Below are 21,842 nucleotides of genomic sequence, written 5' to 3' on the forward strand. Positions count from 1 at the left end.
AGTGTGCCTCGGTAGGACCTTTTTTGTTTATTTCCTTTTTTTAACTTTTGTCTCTTTGATCGCACCGAGTTATGCATCTCCCCGTCACTCGACTCATTCCCTTTTATATATGTTTTGGATACAAATAATTTAAGATTCTATTGGAATAAGAAAACCCTTATAATATACACGCACGCACGCTCTAGTTTGATTTAATATTGCGTTGTGTTGTTCGAGAGTAAAGCCACGAATAACAGTCATATATTCAATCATGGAATTGTTGTCCTACGGAACACTCCCAATTCAATATTCACATAATAAAAAATAAAATTATAGAGACACCCTCGTTGATCGGTATCTTGAGATACATTCACCGTACATGAATACTGACTAATTTTTATAGAAAAAATATTATCATGAAAATTCCATCAATAATATAGAAAGAAGAAGCCCACGTCCCAGAAAATGACAGAGGCATGCAAAATCGTGATATCCAGCAAGGTATGTGAGGCACTTATAATCTTATTGATATGTTCTTTTGTCCCCTTTTTATATGAAATGTATAGTACTGTCGTTTGATTTTTCTTGTTCTCCATTATAGATTCTCAAAATCTGCAAAATTTTGTTTTTGTAATATGTATGATTAAATAAAAAAAGAAAATAAGAGGCTGTTAAATAAAAAAAAGAGATGGAGAGGAATGGGTGATGCACACGAGGGTCGATATTAATCCTAACATAGAGACATAGTTGGCTCCACAACCATCTCCTTTAGTCTTCTGTCATTCACGTGCACTTTCAACCCCCACGGTTCTCTCTTTGTATTGTTTAAATGCAATGTAATGAATATTTTTCCATGTAAATGATTTGCCCATTGTTCATAAGATGGGATCTTATAAAAGAAGTATAAGATAAGTCAGATTAATTCCGATCATCCATTGCGCTGCCTGTAAATCCTGAAATTAAATTTAGTAAACCAATTCAAATAGAAAATATGACAGTTGCACATATTGATTTGTAATCACTACGGGTGTGCTAAGTTCTGCCAACTTTATTAGTCAATTATTTACATATTTCAAGATCCATATAGGTTTCGAACTTTATCCGTTATAAGAAAAAGTTACGGTAGAAGGCGAATCAATTTACCAACAAATATTAAATAAACGAATAACACACATCACAGAACACAATTATCTATAATGATACTATCACAATATCAATATTATTCGATACAATAAAAAGTTATATATTGATAAGATTGCTTTCTTACTATATCAATTTTATATCATGATTGATAGAGATACGAATAAGAATAATTCTAAACTCTTAAATGGTGACGGAGAAAGGCAATGTTTGGTCCAGCACGGCTAACCATTTGCTTTTTCGTTTGTCTTATTTGCCGGCTCCAAATTATTGAAATAACTTATAAGAACCACCCATTTGCATCTTATAGTCAAAGACTCGAAGGAAAAGGGAGTAAAAAGATAAAGAGTCCGATTATTTCAAGAAACTATAATAATAGTAATCCGATTTATGGTTGGAGTGTAGCCTACTATTTTTGGTAAGAGTTATTCGTCTGTCATCTAGCCATTTGCCCTTAACCTTAAAAAGTAACAAAACGTTAGTAATTAAGTAGAAAACTTAGAACAGTAACGTATGACGCGAGCTGAGAGAAAGCCCGTTTGAAATATATGAGCCCAAAATTTAGAGCTGAGTCAATTCGGCCCGGTTTACTTATCTTTTACTGAACGAATTGTGCTTGTACTATCCCAAAATCTACCCTAGGAAGGTCAGAAGAACTCAGAAGTGTCTTATGAATGATAGTAACCAATATGAAGTCAGAAAAGAAATGAAAAAAAAAAAGGAATGAATGATACGTACCCAAATTCGATTAAACTGCGCATAGGAAGCTACACCTCTTAAATTGAGTCGAGAAATCACACATTTTGTTCACATTGATATTTAATGAGACAAGAGTGGTGCCAAAAACTGGAGGCATTTATTGGTCTGACTCAACCGGACCACGTCGAAAATGAAACTCGATTTGGAAGTTTATGTAAAATTTGTAAGTTTTGCCTCATTCACACTTTTTGTTTATTCATTTATTTCTTCTTATCCATCCAACTCTATCTCTGTCTTCTATACAAAACGACCCAAATCAGATACACAAAGAGACACTAATTCCACTTTTACCATCTTCTATCAAAACAAAATTCACAATTTTATAGTTATACTTATCTGTCCATTTTACATTATGTACAATTTTTTTTCTTCTATTTCTTTCATTTGTTCCTTCTTAACATAATTACAATTTACTAGAACTTACATTCTTTTTTTTTTTTAGAATATATTTGAGTTTTCTATTTTTGGACATGCTTTTTTTTTTTTCTAAAGCCAAGGGGACTACATTTATTTTATTCTAAATGGAATGGTAAGACTTCTTTTACCATTTATGTGACCACAAAATATTTGTTACTACTATTTTATGTCCCATTGTCAACTCTTTTATGGATCGTGTTAAAATTGTCCCCACTTACTTAGTTGTTTTGAGATCGACTGCATTAATTGCTTCTTCTTTCTTTTCCTTTACATGTTTTTATTTATCTTATTTCTTCAAGGCATTTTACGATCGAATCATAGAAGTATAGAACCGAATAAATAAATAAAACAAAATAATGCAAAAACTATACTATATATTAGAAATTAACAAATGTATATCCTTGTGTTTTCAAATAATTGATGCATTCACGTATTAATTATTAAAATATTAATACTACTAACTTATTGCATTATTTTCAGAGTAGTTAGTTGAGTTCTGAGCACTGAACAAGTGAGTGTTTACGAATTACGAGTGTACTATGAAATATTAATATCTTAATAGTAATACTAGTAATTATTACAAAATATCATTAATAGTAGAAAATATATTAAATGTTAGTATTATTTAAATGTTTGTATTCATTATTAGAAGAATAGTAATAATAATACTCGGGATACTCTCTCTCAGTCTGAAGTCCCGGGAAAAATGTCGGTATCACTTTCCTGATTTTCTCGCTCATTTTCCCGGAAAGTTACGAGAGAAAGGAAAAAAAAGATCGTCTTTTTAAACAAATTTTTTTATTTTTGTTCGGCAAAGTTTTGGAGTCACACTAAACCCACATACATAATAAGCATATAAACGACAAAGCCAAAAAAACCAACCAAAAAGACTGGAGCTTTTTCGAGATATGCTGTTTGATTTGAGAGTTTGAGTACTTCTCAAAGCAAGATACTACTTTTGATGGGATGTCTTAGTTTTTATTATCCCTAAGTTAAGTACTTGTTAGTAATATTCTCTGATGAGTTTCTACAAACAGACAAGAAAGAAAATGATGGGTCTTTGTTCTCCTTCACCTTCCTCTCCTTCTTCTCACGATTGTTCTTCATCTTCTCCAAGGTCAAACCACGATTAATTTACACTTTCTCTGTCTCTTTCTTCTGCAACTTGAAATCAAATTTGTTAAAAATGGGTTTTTTGTCTCACAGGAACTCGGAGAAGAAGCAGAAGGTGATTGTTGCATCATCACCTTCAAGATTCTCTACCTACACTAAACAGGTACTACTCTGACCTTTTTAAAAAACCAAAACTTTTTTTGGGGGTTTCTAAAAAGTCACAGTTTTGTATGTACAGAGTGTATCGATTGAGAAGAGATTACTAAGTTATCAGGATTCTAATTGCAACGTTATGCCAAAGGTTTGAACTTTATTATAGCTTTTGAATGTTTCACTTCACTGATTGTTTTTGGCAAATGTGTAGCCTCTTAATGTTTATGTTTGTTTCTGCAGTCTTCAGAGGATTTGAGAAAGGAGATTGCTTCACTCGAGTTTGAAATTTTGCGCACAGAACAGTATCTGCTCTCTCTTTATAGGACAGCTTTTGATGAGCAAGTTTCTTCTTTCTCTCCTCACACAGAAACGAGCTTAGTTTCTAATCAGTTTTATCCCAAATCCGAGCAATCAGATGTTACTAGTGTGTTCAGCTACCAGTATCAAGCTTCTCCGGCGTCTGAACGTTCCTCTTCGTGTCCTCCTAGGAGTTTCCAAGCCAGCTTAAAAGCTTTGTCTGCAAGGGTAAGTAGTAACATCATTTTGTATTTTCCTTTTAACCAACCTTGTGATGAGTCTGACAAGACTTGATGATGTTTTGAGCATTTTGCAGGAGAAGACTAGATATGTTTCTGGTAATCACACTACTCTTGGAGATCTTCTAGGTTCTTCTCATATAGTGGATAACGTGGTGAACCCGAGTAGGCTCTCTGAAGATATCTTAAGATGCATATGTTCTGTGTATTGTACACTCTCCTGCAAAGCCAGAACCAGTTCTTGTCTTCAGGCTTTTGCTTCTTCACCCTCATCTGTCTCTTCCAAAACCACTTTTGATAGCTGCAACTCGGCAAATGTGCCACGCAGTGTTGTAATAGAGTCTCTAGAACTTCACCTGGATGATGGTAGTTTCAATCACGCTGCTCTCATGCTCCAAAACTTCAGGTAAATGCATACTTAAAAGAGTAACACAATTTGCTTATGTGACAGTTTTTACGATGACTTGGGGTTGACCTGAAATGTTACTCAATTGGTTTGTATAGATCACTAGTTCAAAAGCTTGAGAAGGTTGACCCGAGTAGAATGAAACGCGAAGAGAAGCTCGCGTTTTGGATAAACATTCACAATGCCCTCACAATGCATGTAAGCAAACAATAACTAGTCTCTTATTGGTTCTGTCTCCTGTATAAAAGCTTCAATCTTATCTTAACTCTCTCTCTGTTGCAGGCCTATTTAGCCTACGGAACTCACAACCGTGCCAAAAACACCTCGGTTCTAAAGGTTTGGTCTTTACATCTCTTAGACTAATTGATTTATATGTCTTTGCTGTTTACTTAAGCCACCTTTTATGTGTCTCAGGCAGCTTATGATGTTGGAGGCTATCGCGTAAACCCTTACATTATCCAAAGCTCAATCTTAGGCATTCGTCCGCATTTCTCACCACCTGTATGCAACACACTACTCGCTCTGTTTTTATTTTTGTTTGCTTCACTTTCACTACATTTCATAACTTGTAACTGACATAACAGTAAACAGTTGTTGCAGACATTGTTCTCGCCATCAAGAAAGTCGAAAACTTGTAATGTCAAACACATCTACGCCTTGGAATATCCCGAGTCATTGGCTCATTTCGCTATTTCTTCAGGAGCTTCTACAGATCCTCCGGTAGCAAAAAAAAGCCTCACCATGTTTTACTAAAAAGTTTGAAATCTATTTCTTTGGACTCTAATCTTGTACAGTTAATTGTTCTGTCAGGTTCGAGTATACACCGCTGACTGCGTGTTCCGGGATCTAAGAAAATCCAAAGAAGAGTTCATAAGAAACAACGTTCGTATACACAATGAGACAAAGATAGTATTGCCCAAGATCGTTCATTACTATGCTAAAGATATGTCATTGGATGCATCTGCGCTCATGGAAACAACGGTAAAGTGTTTACCAGACTCGACGAAGAGAATAGGTCAGAAGCTGTTGAAGAAGAAGAGCAAAAACATTGAATATTCACCGGAAAACTCAAGTTTCCGTTATGTAATCGTTGAGGAACCAACAAGAAAGACATGATGAATCTACTCTATAATGTAAAGTATACAAAAACGTCATGTAGTTTGTATTTTAACAAACGAGAGATAAACTACACGCCGTTTTTGTTAATAGCCACATAAAAAAATTCTAAGGCCCAGAAACGAAGTAAAGTGAGAAAAAAATGAATGGTGAGTGATGGTGAAAGTGAAAGGCCTAATTTGGTTTGGAGTTGGAGGAGGAATTGTATCGGCCATTGTTGTTGTTATTATTGGGCTTAGAGAAGGAAACATCTCTAAAGCTATGATGCAGAGCTCGACGGTGTTCTTCTCTGGTGTTGTTCCTCTGCGTGTTAGATCGGTGTTAACTCCAGCGAATCCAGCTACCGATCGAGCTTCAATGGCGAGTTCCTCTGGTCCTAAGTGGGCTCAGAAAACCATCACGCTTCCACCTCAACGCCGTGGATGCCATCTTATCACTCCTAAGGTTTATATTCTTTGTGTAAATTCTTTGCTCTGTTTGTATCAATTGATGAACTCTGTTTTTCTAAAAGCTTGTGTGGTTTTGGGGTTTTGGTGTTTGAAACAGATATTGAAGGAAATAGGGCAAGACTTGTCAGGTTTCAATTGTGGTCTTGCTCATGTCTTCTGTGAGTTTTTTGTTTATTTGTTCTCTCTGTAATATTATCATTCAGCTTCTGCTCTCTGTTTGTTTTTGGGATTCTTGATTGAGTAATTGTGTGTTTTTGTTTGTTTGGTTTACAGTACAACACACAAGTGCTTCTCTGACAATCAATGAGAATTATGATCCAGATGTTCAGGCTGATACTGAGACTTTCTTGAACAGTATTGTTCCTGAGGTATTAGTTGTTAACATGTCTTTATTTACTTCATCAATATGTTTGCACACTTTGTTTGTTGTTAACTGATCACTATCTCTTTTTGGGTTCAAATTCAGGGGAAGTCAGCACCTTGGAGGCATACCATGGAAGGTCAGTTACCATTATTTGATGTTTTCATCAATCTGTAGCTGATTTGTGAATCAAAGATGTTCCCTTTATTCTCTGAATTGTGGTTTTTTTTGTCTTATCATAATCTTGTGTATTGAGAATTGAATTCTGTAAATGTAATTGCAGGTCCAGATGACATGCCAGCTCATATCAAATCATCAATGTTTGGATGTCAACTCACGTGAGTCACACAATCTTATTATAACCCTAGTGACTAGTGTGTTGCACAATATATTCTTAGCTCTTGGATGCCCACTTAACAAGTGTTTATGGCTCTGCAGAATCCCAATAACAAAAGGCAAACTTAACATCGGAACTTGGCAGGTAATAAATTTCTTCATCTGACTATAACATTACTACATTCACATGTTTTCATATTTCCTCATTTATGGTGCTGACTTCTTTGGATGGAGTTGTAATAAAATCTTCAATACTACAATGACTAGCAATTCAAATCTATATCACCTAAATCTCATTTTCACCAACTTTGTCTTATATAAAGCTATTGTGTTGGAAATGTTGGGGTTTCAGGGAATATGGCTATGTGAACACCGTGATGAACCAACCGCACGCAGAGTTGTGGTCACTCTCAATGGGATCTAGATATGTCTCTTCATGTTAAATGGCTTGTGTAACCTCTTGGTTTATATAGTTTGTACGGTCTTATAATAAAATTTGACTTTCTCTATGAGACAATGCTGCGACCATGTGATTTCGTGTTTATTGCATCAGAAAAACTCTTATTTACAGCATATCAAATAGGAGGAAGGTAAGTGTAGAGAAAGAAACTGCAGAAACAATGTTCAGAAACTGAACACATGATTACTCGAACATTATTACCGCAAAAAAACATGTAAAAAAACATTTGTCAAAGATGGTATGCAAAGAAGTTAGAACAATCATATATTTCTGTAGAAAAAAAGAATGTGCCCTGCAGAGAAGAGCTCATCAGGTAAAAGCTATAATGGTTCTTTGAAACAAAGAACACAAATAGAAGGGCAAAAGAAAAAAGGTTACATGTTGGCGAAACGAGAAACCAAAAAAAAAATCCAAAAAAACTTCTGTCCAGAAGAGCTTTATTATGCTTTATTATTTCCTAGCTCCATGTCTTTCAAATCCATATGTTCTATTCCTTCTTTGATAAGTTTAATCTCATCTTCTGTCATACTGTGTTTACCATGCGGTGTTACTTTGGTCTTTCTCTGTTTCTCCAACTCCACCGCCCAACTGTATATAACCATTCCCACCACGGCTAAGACCATACCTGCTATGTTCTTGAATGTCATCTCGGAGTCAAAGATAAGCCATCCTAATGTTAAGACACAGACTGTTTTCATGTGACCAAGAACTTGGAATGAGGTAGCAGAGAATCTTCCGATGCAGAGATATTGGCTAATGTTGCAGAAAACCGCCAATGCGCAGGAGAGAAGAATGCATAACTGTATGTGTTGATATGATAATGGTCATCCAATTGTTAGATAAAGAGTTTGTAAACGGGACTAGGAGATTTTTGGATACTTACAATGGCACCATAAGTCATCTTGTAAGTAGTAATGAATCTGCCACTCAAGAAATAGTCAACAAATGGACCAAAGATGAGGAGTGAAATGGCTTGGATTGGAGCTGTCTTGCTAAGCAACTCAAAAGATCCAATTGCGTATTTCTTCTGCAGTGAACCTATAGACTGTTTCCAGAGAAGAAAGAACTTATCAACGTAAGACTCTCCATAAGGAGTTCTAAGAACTAAAGACATCTTATCTCCCAGATTAATGAAGCTATAAATACCTAACAATATCGATGTTTGACAACTTATTAAAAATACTCAAGGCTACATGACAACTTATCTAATGAAACGCTTAACGTATAGATCCAGAATTGATTCAAACACTGAAAAAAACAGAGTCACTAACTACCAGATTGGCACTTATTTGAGAAAAGTTTGAGACTTTTATAGACGAACACTGAATTTTGAGTAAATAGGTGTATAAGAAAAGCTTACAATCTGCTGGAGAGAAGTGGAGAAAACAGCAGTGCAAGCACAAATGAAACCTTTGGCATTAACCTTGACATCAGTAACAGTACAAATTCCAACACCTACAACCACAACCATGACAGATGCCTTGACTTCTCTCGAGTAATGCTTGCTATGTAGAACCCATTCCATCACGCAAACAACCGGAATCATACTCAATTTCGAAATCTATATGAAATGTTGGACAATCAGAAGAACGATCTTTAAAAAAAGCTAAATTGAGAATACAAAAGAGGGAAGCTTCACAAATCAACCTGGTAGAAACCAACAGAGTTCAACATGAGACTAAAATTCATAGCAGCGATAGAGATATTAGCAACGAGAGAGAACCAAAGAAGCTCCCAAAGAGGAACATGCTTTGACGCAGATAAGCCAGTCGCGTTTGACACCATACCAACGAGAGCAGTTAGAGCAAAGTGAAATCCCGTCAGAGTCGTCGCTACAAAAATTCACAAATTTTCACAGATCAGAGTATATATCACACAATTTTGTATACGCATTGTTGTAGTATATAAAACGAAAACGTTCATGCAGATCCAACGAAATGTAAAACAGGGAGAGAGATACAGAGATCAGAGAATCAAACCGAAGCTGAAGCCGAAACCAGATGATGACATTAGCTGTTTATTGGCCATGATGATCCCAACGGAGCTCGTAACGTTCATCGCCCATGCTCCTACGTCGGATACAGCCGATGGCTTCTTCTCGTTCTCTGCCTTCTCCATCTCCTTAAATTCCGATTCGAAATCTGAAATCAGAAACCGATTGGTTCCAACCACAATTAGATCCGGAGGAGAGTGTGGATAGAAAAATACGAATCACGCACGTTTGGCTTCTTCTTGGAAGCCGCGAAGAAACACACAGAGAAACACGTATCTCTATCGTTATATGTACAGTGGCTTCTTCGTCGTCTTCTTCTTCACTCTTGGTGTGGGGGGGTGATTTCTGGGCTATAACAAGTAAGCTTATTATTCCGCCATTGATGCTTTCCTTGAGGATGGCCTCTGAATGTGATTATTAATTTATATATCTCATCAAGAATAATTTTTTGTTAATATAATAATTAAATAAAAAACTTGACGCTTGCCGTTTACCGTTTACCGTATTTGACCTTATGTTAACGTTCTTGTTACGCACCTGATTAATCACCACAATGCGTTTTATTTAAGGGTACTCTTGTCATTTCCTCGTTTTCTTCCCATACCGTAACGTCTCTCATATGCCTTTAATTTCCAACCAACACAAATAATCTAACGTTTAGAACTGAACTGAACTTATACATCGTTTAATTGTGTGAATTTAATAGACTACTAGTAGTATTATTGAATTTACGATTAAATTCGATTACAAATGTTTCCCAAAACAATACTACATCTTGTGTCTGATAACATGAATATGTAACTGATTTTTTTTAGTTACATTTCAACTGTCATCATATAGGAGGAAAACGATAAGAGTAAAGACAGCTAATTTACATGTATGTCTCTTTCTTTGAGGCTCTTCTTATAGTAATGAGAATAAGAATCACAAACACATGAATCTCCAAACATCATCTATATATATATATATATATATATATATATAAATAAAATAAAAACAACATTATACATTGTCTAAGATGAGAATTCATGTGCCTTTTTTTTTTCCAAAGATCCAATAATTTCTTCTTCTAACAAACATAAAATAAAATTACATAATGGTTACCACCGCCTGCAAATATATCAAATATGCATAAAAGACTTGTAGTATTAATATATAGTACAAAAGCGGAAAATAGTCTTTTCGCAATGTCTTATCTGAATCAAATCCTTTTGGCAGCTTTAAGAGTGTCTCTGTGCTCCTGGAGGTGGTGCAGGCCTTGGGAAGTAGTGGTTGAATTGCTCTTCTCCAAGTTTCGGTGTTTCCACATAAGGGCTCTGCGGTTCCTACATACATTGCATTTTATGATTCCTTTAGTGGCGATTACAAATTTACAATGGTGTCCGTANTTCTAACAAACATAAAAAAATTACATAATGGTTACCACCGTCTGCAAATATATCAGATATGCATAAAAGACTTGTAGTATTTATATATAGTACAAAAGCGGAAAATAGTCTTTTCGCAATCTCTTCTCTGAATCAAATCCTTTTGGCAGCTTAATTAAGAGTGTCTCTGTGCTCCTGGAGGCGGCGCAGGCCTTGGGAAGAACTGGTTGAATTGCTCTTCTCCAAGTTTCGGTGTTTCCACATAAGGGCTCTGCGGTTGCATTTCATGATTCCTTTAGTGGCAATTACAAATTTATAAAGACGAAGAGACTATTGAGTGAGTCAGTGTGTTCGGGCTAAAATAACAATACCTATGATCTCTTATAAGTGTCATAAACAACTCACAAACCAATTTTCCTAATCAATCTACCCTATATCATTTCTTAAATCTCTACCACATATAAACATGGAGCTGTCTCTCACGATGTGTAAAACAATGCCTTCAAATATGCTTAATGAAAGTGGATATATGAAGATTACACGAGGATATGTTCCTCTGGTTTTGTTTAAGTACTAGTAAGATGCAAATAGAGTGTGTGGTAAATGGAATGGCTAAAGGAGGAAGGAGATGTACCTGAGGTCCAACTGTAGAGCGAGATGCTTCATCGGATTTTGGTGATGTCGATGCATTATCATGGTCTTGACCATTTCCGTTTAGTTTGTGAAGTTCCGCTCTTACTAAAGGATCACTCTCACTGGCTATCTTGTTCTTCTACAAGACCGCAAAATTAAAAGCATCAGTCCTTACTCCTTACTTCTTATTTCTCGAAGGACATTTAAATATTATTTTGAAAAGATAAGTGCTATATTCTCTCTAATAAAAAGATTTACCTGGAAGATCTTCCCTAGAGTTTTTAACCCCTTGGCCCTTCCACGAAGCTCTTCTCTCTTGGCAATGGGATCTTGAAGTACCTAAGACAAAAATAATCATAAAATGGTCACAACAAATAAATTCAACCAAGATGCTACATCAGCCAAATAGGGAACACGTATAGCTAGACTACCAGCTCACAAACACGGGAGATAGTGTTTTCGATATCAGCAACATTTAGCTTCCACAGAGAATCAATCATCACTTTCTTATGGGTTTTCATATACTCTTCCAGTTCCTTCTCGGTATAATTGCCTTCAGCACTTAGCTGCCTTTTCATTTCCTCTTGCAGCTGGAATAAAGCGTATGCACCTAAGAAGACAGAAAAAGAACAGTCACTAAATGTTACTCCCTAAGAGAGGAGACCAAGTTCTACGAAGCTAGGAAAGTATACTTGGGGTTTCTTATTCAGTAGTTGAATTAAATGTTCCTTATGTAACACATACTACAGCCCCTAGTACATGATAGAAATATGATGTTGTTCCTAAGTCACTAACCTGTTGCAGCTGTTACTTGGGATTTGATGAAGTGACCTTTCGTCCTAAACCATTCAGCAACGAATGGTACACCAAGATAAATAGCTTTCTTCCCAAGCTCTTTTGCCGCTTGTCTTACATATATATATCCGATTGTGTTCAACATTTCCACCCCGTATGCTGTTATAGACAGATACAGAAGAAGTTAAGTTTACCTTTTGACCACAGATATGGCATTGATTGAAAGAGAAAGCATAAATTATGTAAGGGGAAGAATATGCTACAGAACAGAACATCTTACCTGCATTTGAGAGTCTTGTTACTTCAGCTTCAGCATTGCTAACAAATTCATCTTTGTTCGTCATATATAGGTTTAGGCGGTCCTTAAGAATCTGAGCAAGTTTTTCTTCTCTTTCTTTCTGAACAGCCTGAAAACAGAAGAAATCATACATGCTTAGGATATTATGAAGAAAGGGAGAATCTGGCTACTTTGTACTTTATGTTCAAGTGACATGCCGAGCACAATTCTTTTATCTGTTCTGATACTCTAAACAACTGTCTATTAAGAACAGATGTTTATTCATGTCAATATAGTGTGAGCAGAGTTAAGAAAATTTAAAATACGCTTTCTCATGTTTAATGCTTGAAGTATAGAATGTCAGGAAGGAACGGTGATCAAAGAATTTTCTAACGCAGGATAGATCAATAAATGATGAGATTACCCTCATTTTGTCTATAATCTTCTTAGTATCAATCTGATCCCCTTCAGTGACGATATCAAGTGAAGCCATGGATGCCATAGCAAGCTGCCCAATGTATTCTTCAAAAAGTTCACTCCCAAAAAGCATAGCAAATATTGCTGCGGGATCAATGATCTCACTGTAAGAATGAAAACCACAAGTAAGAACTAAGGAGAGTACAAATTTTTAAGCAACAGGATCAAGACCCATGTCACCAAACTCCACAAGGTGCAAGCAGCGAATCACCCATTGAACTATCACAAGAGATAGAAGAAGAAAAAGACACTTACGTTGAAATCCCTGACTTCCCACATGTGTCATAGGCCTGACGTTGCCCTGGATCACTTAATACTTGGTAGGCCTCTCCTAACACCTGTATAAGAAACTTACGTTTTGAAAAAGCTCATCCAAAAAGATTCACCAAAGAAAAATAAAATAGATCAAGAAAGACAAAGAATACTGAAAGAATGGACATACTAACTGATCTCTTGATAATCTGTTACGGAGTATGTAGATTGAACTAAAAGATCTATTGTAATCTTAGATCAGCCTTTATCTCTAAAAAATGATAGTTATGCTTTTGTATGTATATATAGAGATGTACACTGGACCTAGTCAAAATAACGATCCTTTGATCAACTCTGTACATGGTATTAGAGCTCTGATCCTCAAATCTCTAAAGTTTTCTTCAATCTCTTATTTCTAGGCTAAAATCCACTTGCTTCAGATGCGCTCAACAAACAATGAGAATAAAACTACAAAGCCAAGCATCTAATAGAAGAACCCGGTGCTCATACACAAGAAGAGATCATGGTTAACCACAATAATGTAGATACTAGACATCATCCTCTATATTAAATGTGCAACCTTTACCACTACAGTACGTTTTCCCAAACATCATAAGCTAATAAGCCTAAGAATCAAACTAAACATAATAGTAATATGTTTTTACTAAGATATCGATTCAAGAAAACAATGTTTAAGCTCTTTTCTCTTTACACAACATATTACAACAAAATCAAAAGAACTTGCCTGGAAATTATGAGCGGCCTGAGGATCATTAGGGTTTTTATCTGGATGAACTTGGCGTGCCTGTAGAAGAAGAAGACAAAAAAAGCAAGGCTTAGCAAATCGGCAAAATAATCGTAAACAGATCAATCTAAACTCTTTTTTTTTTTTTTTTTTTTCCAACCAATCTAAACTCTTTTATGAGAGTGGTCCAGAGACAGACACTAACTGAGCACTCTATTAAATAATAAATCGATACTTCCCCAAATCGGAAGAATGACCAAATCTAGTAGTGGGTAACCCTAAACCCAAATCGAAATTAGAAAATTGAAAACCTTGATGTAATAAGCTTTCTTAATCTGGGCCTCCGTAGCGGTGGGGCTAACGCCGAGTACATCGTAAAACTCCGTCTCCTTCACCATTATTAAAAATCAATCCGATAACGATCTATTGACTCTTCTTCGAAAGTCCCCCCGATTCAGAACTTTGTGTCTGAGAGAGAGATCACAAACCAAACGAGAAATGGAAATCAAAATCTTTTTTTGTCTAAGTGAGGAGGAGAGGACACGAAAACACTCCACGCGCGGGTTACGTTGACGACTACGCGCCAGCCTTTTCTACTCAACCGCTCCTTTTTTTTCTTTTTTTTTCTTTTTAATATTACCTTCTTCTATTAATTTGAGGTTTCTTTCTTTATTTGACTATAATATATCATTTATTTATATTCGCCACGCGTTTTTTCGTCAGCATATTCCTCCTCTTTTTTTCTTTTGAATTGTTCAGTCTGATTTGTTTTTGGCTTGTCTCTATTTTGTGTTTCAGTCTAAATATATTATCTTAAAGATTAAGCTTACGAGATTAAGGACAGTTTTTATGTATTAAGATTATTAAAATTAAGATTTAGGAAAGCTTTTTAATTTGAAAATTTAATTATCTTAAAAATTAAGGATAGCTTTTTAATTTGAAAATTTAATTATCTTAAAAATTAAGGAAAGCTTTATATATATATATATATATATCACATTAATATTTTAGAGTTTATTAATTTTGGCTCAACCTCCTGATTTCTCTATGGTTTACATGTCCTGCGTTTGGTCAAAAATGTATGGCATGGGGCTGGGCAGTATTTTTCCTTGTTAACACCTTGACCTTCCATCATCTTTCAATTCAACCTAATGCAATGTTTGGTTGATTTAAGTACTCCAAAATCAAACTTGCATTTTGACAAACTAATATCGTCAGATTATGGTTGGTGTTGTAGATAGATAAAATATAAAATAAGAGATATTAAACTTTGAGTCTTATGAAATGAATTGAATTTCACATGCATGTTTGTTAAAATTTAAGATGAAGTGAACTACTATTATATATTGACTTTATAGAGATTCGGAATTTGGAGCGTTTGTGTATTGGTTCCTTTGTGAGAGTGATCTTGTGAACTTGATCAAAAGAGGACTACTATTGATTCCGATTTGGCTGCTAAGGAACCCACAATGCATTATGCCATTATTGATGAATGAATTCTTGTAAGGAATTCTTTGTAAATGCTTTTTTATTTCCCCGTCCAAAAGATATGGTAATACTTCTCTCTCATTGTTTCGGTTTGAAGGATAATCTTTCTCCCCATGTTTACCCAACAAACCAATTGCCTCCATCGCATTCGATCACGTCCTTGACTTCCTAAATATGTAGATTTTTCAAAACATTTTATCCTTAAACAATTCAAACCAACATACGAATCTAAAAGTTATACGTTACATTTTATCGTTTCTCTCTAAACAATCAAAGACATGAAGAGGGAGTGTTTCTCTTCTACGATTGTTATGACGAACTTTTTCTATTTGCTATAATATAAACATCGGATTTATTACCTATATATGTGTATATTATCATTTGACTATTTGGTGTAAGCATGATATATAGTATGATCTAAAGCTTTGTTGTAAAATGAAATTCAACTAAATGTTCCTACAGTACTGACAATAGTTGTTCTTTAGAATTTTAAATGTGTGTTAACATTCAAAATTTATAGTTTTAGAATTTGTTGGTTTAAAAATTATGTTTGAAATCGACTTTTTCTCTTCTTCAGATTTTACAAATAAACCCTATTTAGTATCGCAAACTATTAGAGTATTTTATAGCGTCCAAAACTCTAAATTAGCAAAGATTAATTAAGATTGTTTAAAGTTTAAATTATTATGAAGTCTCCGTCAAAAGGAACGGCCAAAGATTTTTGGGGGTGTGGCCGAAGCTCGCGTTTTGTCATGTAGTAGTTGTCGTTTTAGCATGAAAAATCTAAAAACATATACGACGAGACGTGTACACATAAGGCTGTGTGGTTCGTGTAGTTCTATACAAAAAGGAAAAGGTTCACCTTGCTCGTGCCATTTGTTTTCTCCGTTTAGTAGCTATACATATTCTTCGAATACTGCAAACAAAAAACTGAAAAGTTTGTTATACGTTATAAAAGTATCAAACACAACATACAAACAAAATCATGCAAAGAGAAATCCCTTAAGCTTAATTTTGTTTATTTCGAAGCAGAATGTTTGGTCTTGTCAACATTTGTGTTGGAACTTATTGATTTTGATCGATACCATTTAACTTTATATACCATTTAACTTTATACATTAAACACACAAATATATATTTTAGCAAAATACATTAGCCTAAATTTCGAATACAATTATTTTATTTTACTTTTAATGTGATAAAAATATCATTTGAAAGTAATGGGGGAAAGGAAATTCGACCATTCGTGTATAGTAAATGTTAATGTGATAAAGTTTATAATTTATAATTAACTAGATTCAGACCCGCGGGATTGATTTTAAAAACTTGTTTATTTTTTTTAATTTAAGTTTTGAAAATATATTTATTTGTTGGGACCTAAAATTATCTATCTTTTAAGGTAAATTCAATTGAGAGTTTATAGTAACTTGGATTGTTGTTATAATTCGTTTATGGACCATAAAGGGAGTAAAAATGTACATATTGTGAATGAAGTAAAGAATTTGTTAAGATGATCTTATAATGGCCATGTATGTAATAGATTAATAACATTTCAATCGTATAGTTTAGTTTTATAAGTTATTAACTCTTGGCCTAACAAATATGTGATGGGCCTTGATTTAGCCAAAAATTCTTATCCATTTGCCATGTCCACTAATTTATCTAAACCGATCGGTAATTTTTTTTGTTTTCCTTAAAAACTCACCGAAAGAGAAAAAAAAAACACTTCTAGAACTCTCCGACCCAAACAGTTACAGAACAGGAAAAATCAGATTCTTGAGAAGACTTTTTCTTCATCCTTCGTCTACAACAATATCATATACAATTGAAACATCAATCGAAATCCAATTTTCACAATAATTTACGGAATCCAGTGAATACAACACTAAATCTGTTGTTATATTCGAAGATAAGCAATTTCAATTTTCACTTTTTCATTTATCTGGTTTTGGGTTTGTTTTTTTGTTTGTATTTCTGGACAAAGTATTGAGATTTCTATCAGGTGTTAATTATTGTTTTATAAATCTATTGTCAGGTTCTTGCTAATATTTAATAGATCCTAAGACAGATAGATAGCTCGCAAGCGAAACTGTATCGCCATCAGGTTCGGTGAATTTTTATATTATCTGGTTTTTGTACGATCACTTCACGATATAGAAGAAACATATGCTTTTCATCATACTTTGTATAAATCTTGAAACCCATACTCTTTAAGGCTATGGTACTCTTTCAGATTTCAATTTCTTATTCTTGAGATTTTCCTTATTAAATTTGTGGTCAACCAGTTTTAGGAAAAACTCATGAAATTTTAGTTCCCAGCTTAAAGTCTAAATAGATATCGTTATGATAGATAATGTAATATTTGCTGAAATAACTAAAACTTTAAAGAATATATTATGTTACATGGGAGCCTCTCGCAAATCATATAAATGCCACACATATCTTAGACAATTTGGTTTTTTGTAATTATCACTCAAGCTTTGACCAGCATGTACCTGTAAATTAGATAAGTGAGAATAAGCTAAAGCAATATGAAGTAAACCATGTGTTCTTCAATAACATATTGATATAGTTTAAAAAATGCATACCTAAGTGTCGTAAGTGATTCTGTGTCCATAAATTGCCTATAGGTTTTGAAAAACTTCTTTGAACATAACATTCATGGTTTTTTTTTTTTGTTTTGTGGTTTCCCATCTTTATCAACTATTAGCACCTTAAGCCCTTTTTTAGAAGTAATTCTTGATATAGCCACATATAGCTGACCATCAACGTTGCTCAAAGACTGTCCCTGACTTCTCTGGTGAAATTAGTATACTGTCTCCACGAATGAATGATCCGCACCTGAATCTTCCAAGTCGTCTTGAAAGGCTTAATGTTGGTGAGGCTCGTGATTCCATTATTTGCAGCCATTTTTTTTGTAGATTATAAAATGTGTATGGAGTATATTGTTGTACGCTATACTGATAATTGCAGAGCTATCTATTTATAGTTCGAGACCCATGTATTTAGAATAGACCTAGCAGATATTTTGCGAATAAATGATCATATAGGAATATAGTAAATTTCTGAGATTTCGTGAAATTTTCTATCGTTAATTAAGTTAACATTAAAAAACGATTTTCATTGTAATTCTATCAATATGGAATAGTTCCTTAGTTTGTGTCCTATTTAATATAATTGTTCAATTTTAGGAAATGTTTTTGTTACACGAAATTCATTTACTCGTTTTGCAATATATGATCATTTTCAGAAATAGGTAAGGTGCGTGATTATGGAGACATTAATATTATTGATTTTTCATTGATATGATCCTAATTGTTTTAGGGAACTAATGATCGTTATAATTAATATTTGTTAATTATAGAATGCTTGTTTATAAAATATTGAATGTCTCAATAAATACAAATATCCAGGTTATGTGCCGATTGTCCAATTTATGGGCCCGAGTGTTTTTACGTTGAATGTACATTTGTTTGGTAACTGTGATAAGTGTTCTCAATCCAAATACACAAAACACAATCCGAACAAAAAAAAACCGGGTGCCTATAAGGTCCGCTTCCTTTTTCCATTAAAATTACGTGCATAACCTTTTTTTTTTATATGCTTTTTAATTTTATGAGGGGTATTTAATGTCATATTTTGCCATTCTTTTTGTACAGAGCAAATAATGCTTCCCTTTTAATAGTATAGATGATTAGAGATGAGAAATTTCGACAAAAAATTATAGTAGTAAGTAATGTACAATCATTATCTTAAGAAAAGATAAGATTAGCATTGCCTAAAACAAAGATATGTGTATAATTGCTTCCAGCCCATAAAGTTGTGTCGAAAAGTTTTGGTTATAGTATTTCTATTTCCGTGTGATTAAAGATAGAAAAAGTTTCTAATCAACAAAACGGTAGAAGGAAATTATAAACTTAATTTTGTGTAAAGTAGGGAGCATCCGAAACATGTTGGGGTTAAATCACAGGCGTAATGATTTAAGAATAATAATCACCATCATTATCTTGTTATATATTCTCACTTTATTACCTTTTTCTCTTTTCTTTTTTTGGTTCTTAAATGTACATTATACATGTATTTTTTTGGTACTTCACTTATTTTCGCCAGATTTTTTGTCAGCAAAGTATAATTTCCCGTGATCAACATGATGACAACTTCTTATTTTTTTTTGTTTTACCGTTTACTAAAATTACTTATTCTTGGAAGATTCCTACTTCTCGTCTGTGCATTACCTGTCTTCCAATCTTATTTTTGAACTAATAAACCACGAGCATTGTGATTAAGTTTAGTTCAAACGAATTATTAGATGTTAATATTCAATATAATACTATATGCATGTATATTTATGAGACAATTTTAATATTGTCAACCTTCAAGCATAAGGAAACAAATCCAAGAAAAACTAATTATAGACTTGCATGAGTCAAAATGTCTTTTAAAATGATCATAATTCAAATTCATCAGATAATAATATTTCATTCTTAATTAAAGTATAGTTATGGGACAAACTAATAAAATAGAGTAAAACACTCCTCAAAATATTCAATCTTCTCCATTTGTTCAACACAAACGCACACATACATAAAAGTAAAAAAGACAGACACTCACTTACACAGTTCTCAAAATACTTCTATCTCTGTCTCTCTCTCTCTCATCCCTTTTTCTCCTTCTCTTCTCCCTAAGCTCTGTCCATAGGCACCAAACCTCTCTTTTGACCTAAGTGTGTGTGAGAGAGAGAGGCCTGCAAAGATAAAAAGGGTAGACATCATTGAAGCTCTTTACTTCTTTTTAATTTCAGAATCTCTCTAAAAACTCCTCATTTCAAGCAAAAAAAAAAAACATGGTTTGGTCTCAGAAACATCTCAGACTCTCAATGCTCTTCTTCTTCTTCTACTCCTTTTGCTTCCTCTCTCTCTTCTCTCAACCTTCTCTTTCTTCCACGTTTCTCGTCGACGGTGTCTCTGTCTGGAAAACCCCAACTGTTCATGTCGGCGACTCCGTTGGTAAGTGCTCTTTTCTTTTTACAAAACCAGTCCTTTAATTTTCTTATTTCTTTAGATTTTTACTCTTAATTAACAAAACGGTTTGATCTTTCTGTACACTTTCCAGTTTTCAGACACAAGTACGGATACGATCTTTACATCTTCAGAAGCAAAGATGCATTCAATGTCTGTGACTTCACTCAAGCCACTCTTCTTACAAAACCTAATTCCACTTCCTTCACGGTAATCTATACATCTCCCTCTTTCTCACTTTCACATTTCTTAATTCGTTACCAAAATTGTGAAATTGGTTGAAAGGATGAGAATTTCATCTGGGGTTTCGCAGAAATTTCATAAAGTTCTGATCTTTTTTTTTACATGTCTCCCTTTTTTCCTCTCTGTTCTTGAGATTGGCAAAAAAGCTCCTCTTCCCCTGTTTTTTTCCTCTGTTTTTGTTTCTTTTTATAATCAATAGTTTGATAGTTTCAGTGGATATTAATACAACTTGTAATCCGATGCTTTGTTCTGACAAAAGAGAATTGATAAATGATTTATATTTAATAGTTTAATACACATCAAAAAGTCATATGTTCAGGGCTCAATAATTACAGTTTAAGAAGCATCTATTAGTTTAAGACAGTCACTAAAAAGCATCTAGACTGTATTAAAATCTTTAATTTACATACTTAAAAAAGTTTGAAATTTCAAACGTTACTCCTAACGATACATTACATTTTAATCCAACTTCTTGATGATTCTTGTTTTCTCAGTGGTATCCATCAAGAACAGGCTCTTACTACTTTTCCTTCACAAACACCACATCTGTTCCCAAAACTTGCCAACTCAACCAGAAGCTCTCAGTTCAAGTCATCCTCGCCGCGGCGGCATCAACACCATCGCAACCACCAGCAATCGCCCCTGTTCCTGTTTCAGAAGGAGGGGTGATCTCATCTCCTTCTTCTTACCCCTGGCCATTAGGTCCTAGAGAAGGTTCAGCTTTCTCACCTGGACCATCTCCGTCAGAGATCACGTCGGTGACAGTTCCTGGTAAAGACGGTGTTCCGTTCATCAATAGTAATCCGGCGGTTCCACTCCCCACCGGAGAAGTCGACTCTACTTCCATTAACCCTTTACCAACTTCCACTAATTCAGCACATCAGGTAACATTTACTTAACAACATATAAAAAGGTTAAACTCTTTTCAATACTAAAATGATTTGATTTATAAAATCTTTTGATGGTGTATGTGTGTGCAGGTGATGATGACAGTAACGGTGAAGCTAGTAGGTGTGTGTAGTGTAGCCATGTTTCATCTTCTTCTGTAGAGAGATAAGAGAAGGGAAGCTTTTAATGGAAGAATGATTACGTTCTTGATCTTATTGTTAATCTCAACTTAACTTTAGTTTTGTGTAATCATTCTTCCTTTAGCTTTTCTGTTTCTGTCTCTCTTATGGTAGGGCTCTTTAGAATCTTTAGGGTTTATTTTGTTTGATATGCATTTTTCTTATAAAATTAATGGTTTCCTTTTTTACTGAGTTCGTGTCTCTCTTTTCTTTTGTGGTGGCCACCACTGCTAGCTCTCACTCATATGTCTCAGATTTCTTT

General features: G+C 34.4%; 5 protein-coding genes and 1 long non-coding RNA gene across 11 annotated transcripts; 4 read left to right on the forward strand and 2 right to left on the reverse strand.

The window, feature by feature from the left end:
- Positions 2,971-5,694, forward strand: LOC104756462. Its single transcript, XM_010479061.2, has 10 exons — positions 2,971-3,412; positions 3,502-3,571; positions 3,647-3,709; positions 3,802-4,086; positions 4,175-4,503; positions 4,602-4,701; positions 4,786-4,839; positions 4,918-5,004; positions 5,095-5,223; positions 5,314-5,694. Exons 1-10 carry the CDS (start codon positions 3,315-3,317, stop codon positions 5,617-5,619), a joined length of 1,521 nt encoding a protein of 506 aa, XP_010477363.1. The 5' UTR covers positions 2,971-3,314; the 3' UTR covers positions 5,620-5,694.
- LOC104756463 (UPF0047 protein YjbQ-like) lies at positions 5,756-7,307 on the forward strand. Of its 2 annotated transcripts, none has more exons than XM_010479063.2 (7): positions 5,756-6,063; positions 6,166-6,196; positions 6,342-6,436; positions 6,535-6,568; positions 6,713-6,767; positions 6,868-6,910; positions 7,118-7,307. In XM_010479063.2, exons 1-7 carry the CDS (start codon positions 5,776-5,778, stop codon positions 7,187-7,189), a joined length of 618 nt encoding a protein of 205 aa, XP_010477365.1. In that variant the 5' UTR covers positions 5,756-5,775; the 3' UTR covers positions 7,190-7,307. The 2 variants fall into 2 exon arrangements, with proteins under 2 accessions (XP_010477365.1, XP_010477364.1); XM_010479062.2 differs by having other exon boundaries at positions 5,761-6,063; positions 6,166-6,226.
- On the reverse strand, positions 7,467-9,625 carry LOC104756464 (UDP-galactose transporter 2-like). Of its 2 annotated transcripts, XM_010479065.2 has the most exons (6): positions 9,445-9,625; positions 9,205-9,366; positions 8,873-9,057; positions 8,586-8,786; positions 8,109-8,270; positions 7,467-8,025 (listed from the first exon to the last, which is right to left on the reverse strand). In XM_010479065.2, the coding sequence occupies exons 2-6, from the start codon at positions 9,341-9,343 to the stop codon at positions 7,666-7,668; spliced, it is 1,047 nt and encodes a 348-aa protein (XP_010477367.1). In that variant the 5' UTR covers positions 9,344-9,366; positions 9,445-9,625; the 3' UTR covers positions 7,467-7,665. The 2 variants fall into 2 exon arrangements, with proteins under 2 accessions (XP_010477367.1, XP_010477366.1); XM_010479064.2 differs by having other exon boundaries at positions 9,205-9,625.
- On the reverse strand, positions 10,228-14,385 carry LOC104756465 (chaperone protein dnaJ 10). Of its 4 annotated transcripts, none has more exons than XM_010479066.2 (10): positions 14,076-14,385; positions 13,765-13,824; positions 13,023-13,105; positions 12,715-12,871; positions 12,294-12,420; positions 12,014-12,172; positions 11,650-11,828; positions 11,477-11,557; positions 11,220-11,357; positions 10,228-10,543 (listed from the first exon to the last, which is right to left on the reverse strand). In XM_010479066.2, exons 1-10 carry the CDS (start codon positions 14,160-14,162, stop codon positions 10,439-10,441), a joined length of 1,176 nt encoding a protein of 391 aa, XP_010477368.1. In that variant the 5' UTR covers positions 14,163-14,385; the 3' UTR covers positions 10,228-10,438. The 4 variants fall into 4 exon arrangements, with proteins under 4 accessions (XP_010477368.1, XP_010477369.1, XP_019095356.1 ...); XM_010479067.2 differs by lacking the exon at positions 10,228-10,543 and adding an exon at positions 10,607-10,856; XM_019239811.1 differs by lacking the exon at positions 10,228-10,543 and adding an exon at positions 10,607-10,864 and having other exon boundaries at positions 11,219-11,357.
- LOC104756466 lies at positions 16,963-18,263 on the forward strand. Its single transcript, XR_762305.2, has 2 exons — positions 16,963-17,356; positions 17,963-18,263. It is a non-coding gene; the product is annotated as an uncharacterized LOC104756466 (long non-coding RNA).
- LOC104756467 (uclacyanin-3) lies at positions 19,829-21,772 on the forward strand. The gene is made up of 4 exons (XM_010479069.2): positions 19,829-20,258; positions 20,365-20,480; positions 21,008-21,397; positions 21,494-21,772. The coding sequence occupies exons 1-4, from the start codon at positions 20,096-20,098 to the stop codon at positions 21,560-21,562; spliced, it is 738 nt and encodes a 245-aa protein (XP_010477371.1). The 5' UTR covers positions 19,829-20,095; the 3' UTR covers positions 21,563-21,772.

The sequence above is a fragment of the Camelina sativa genome, chromosome 17, assembly GCF_000633955.1.
Source record: "Camelina sativa cultivar DH55 chromosome 17, Cs, whole genome shotgun sequence".
Lineage (NCBI taxonomy): Eukaryota > Viridiplantae > Streptophyta > Magnoliopsida > Brassicales > Brassicaceae > Camelina > Camelina sativa.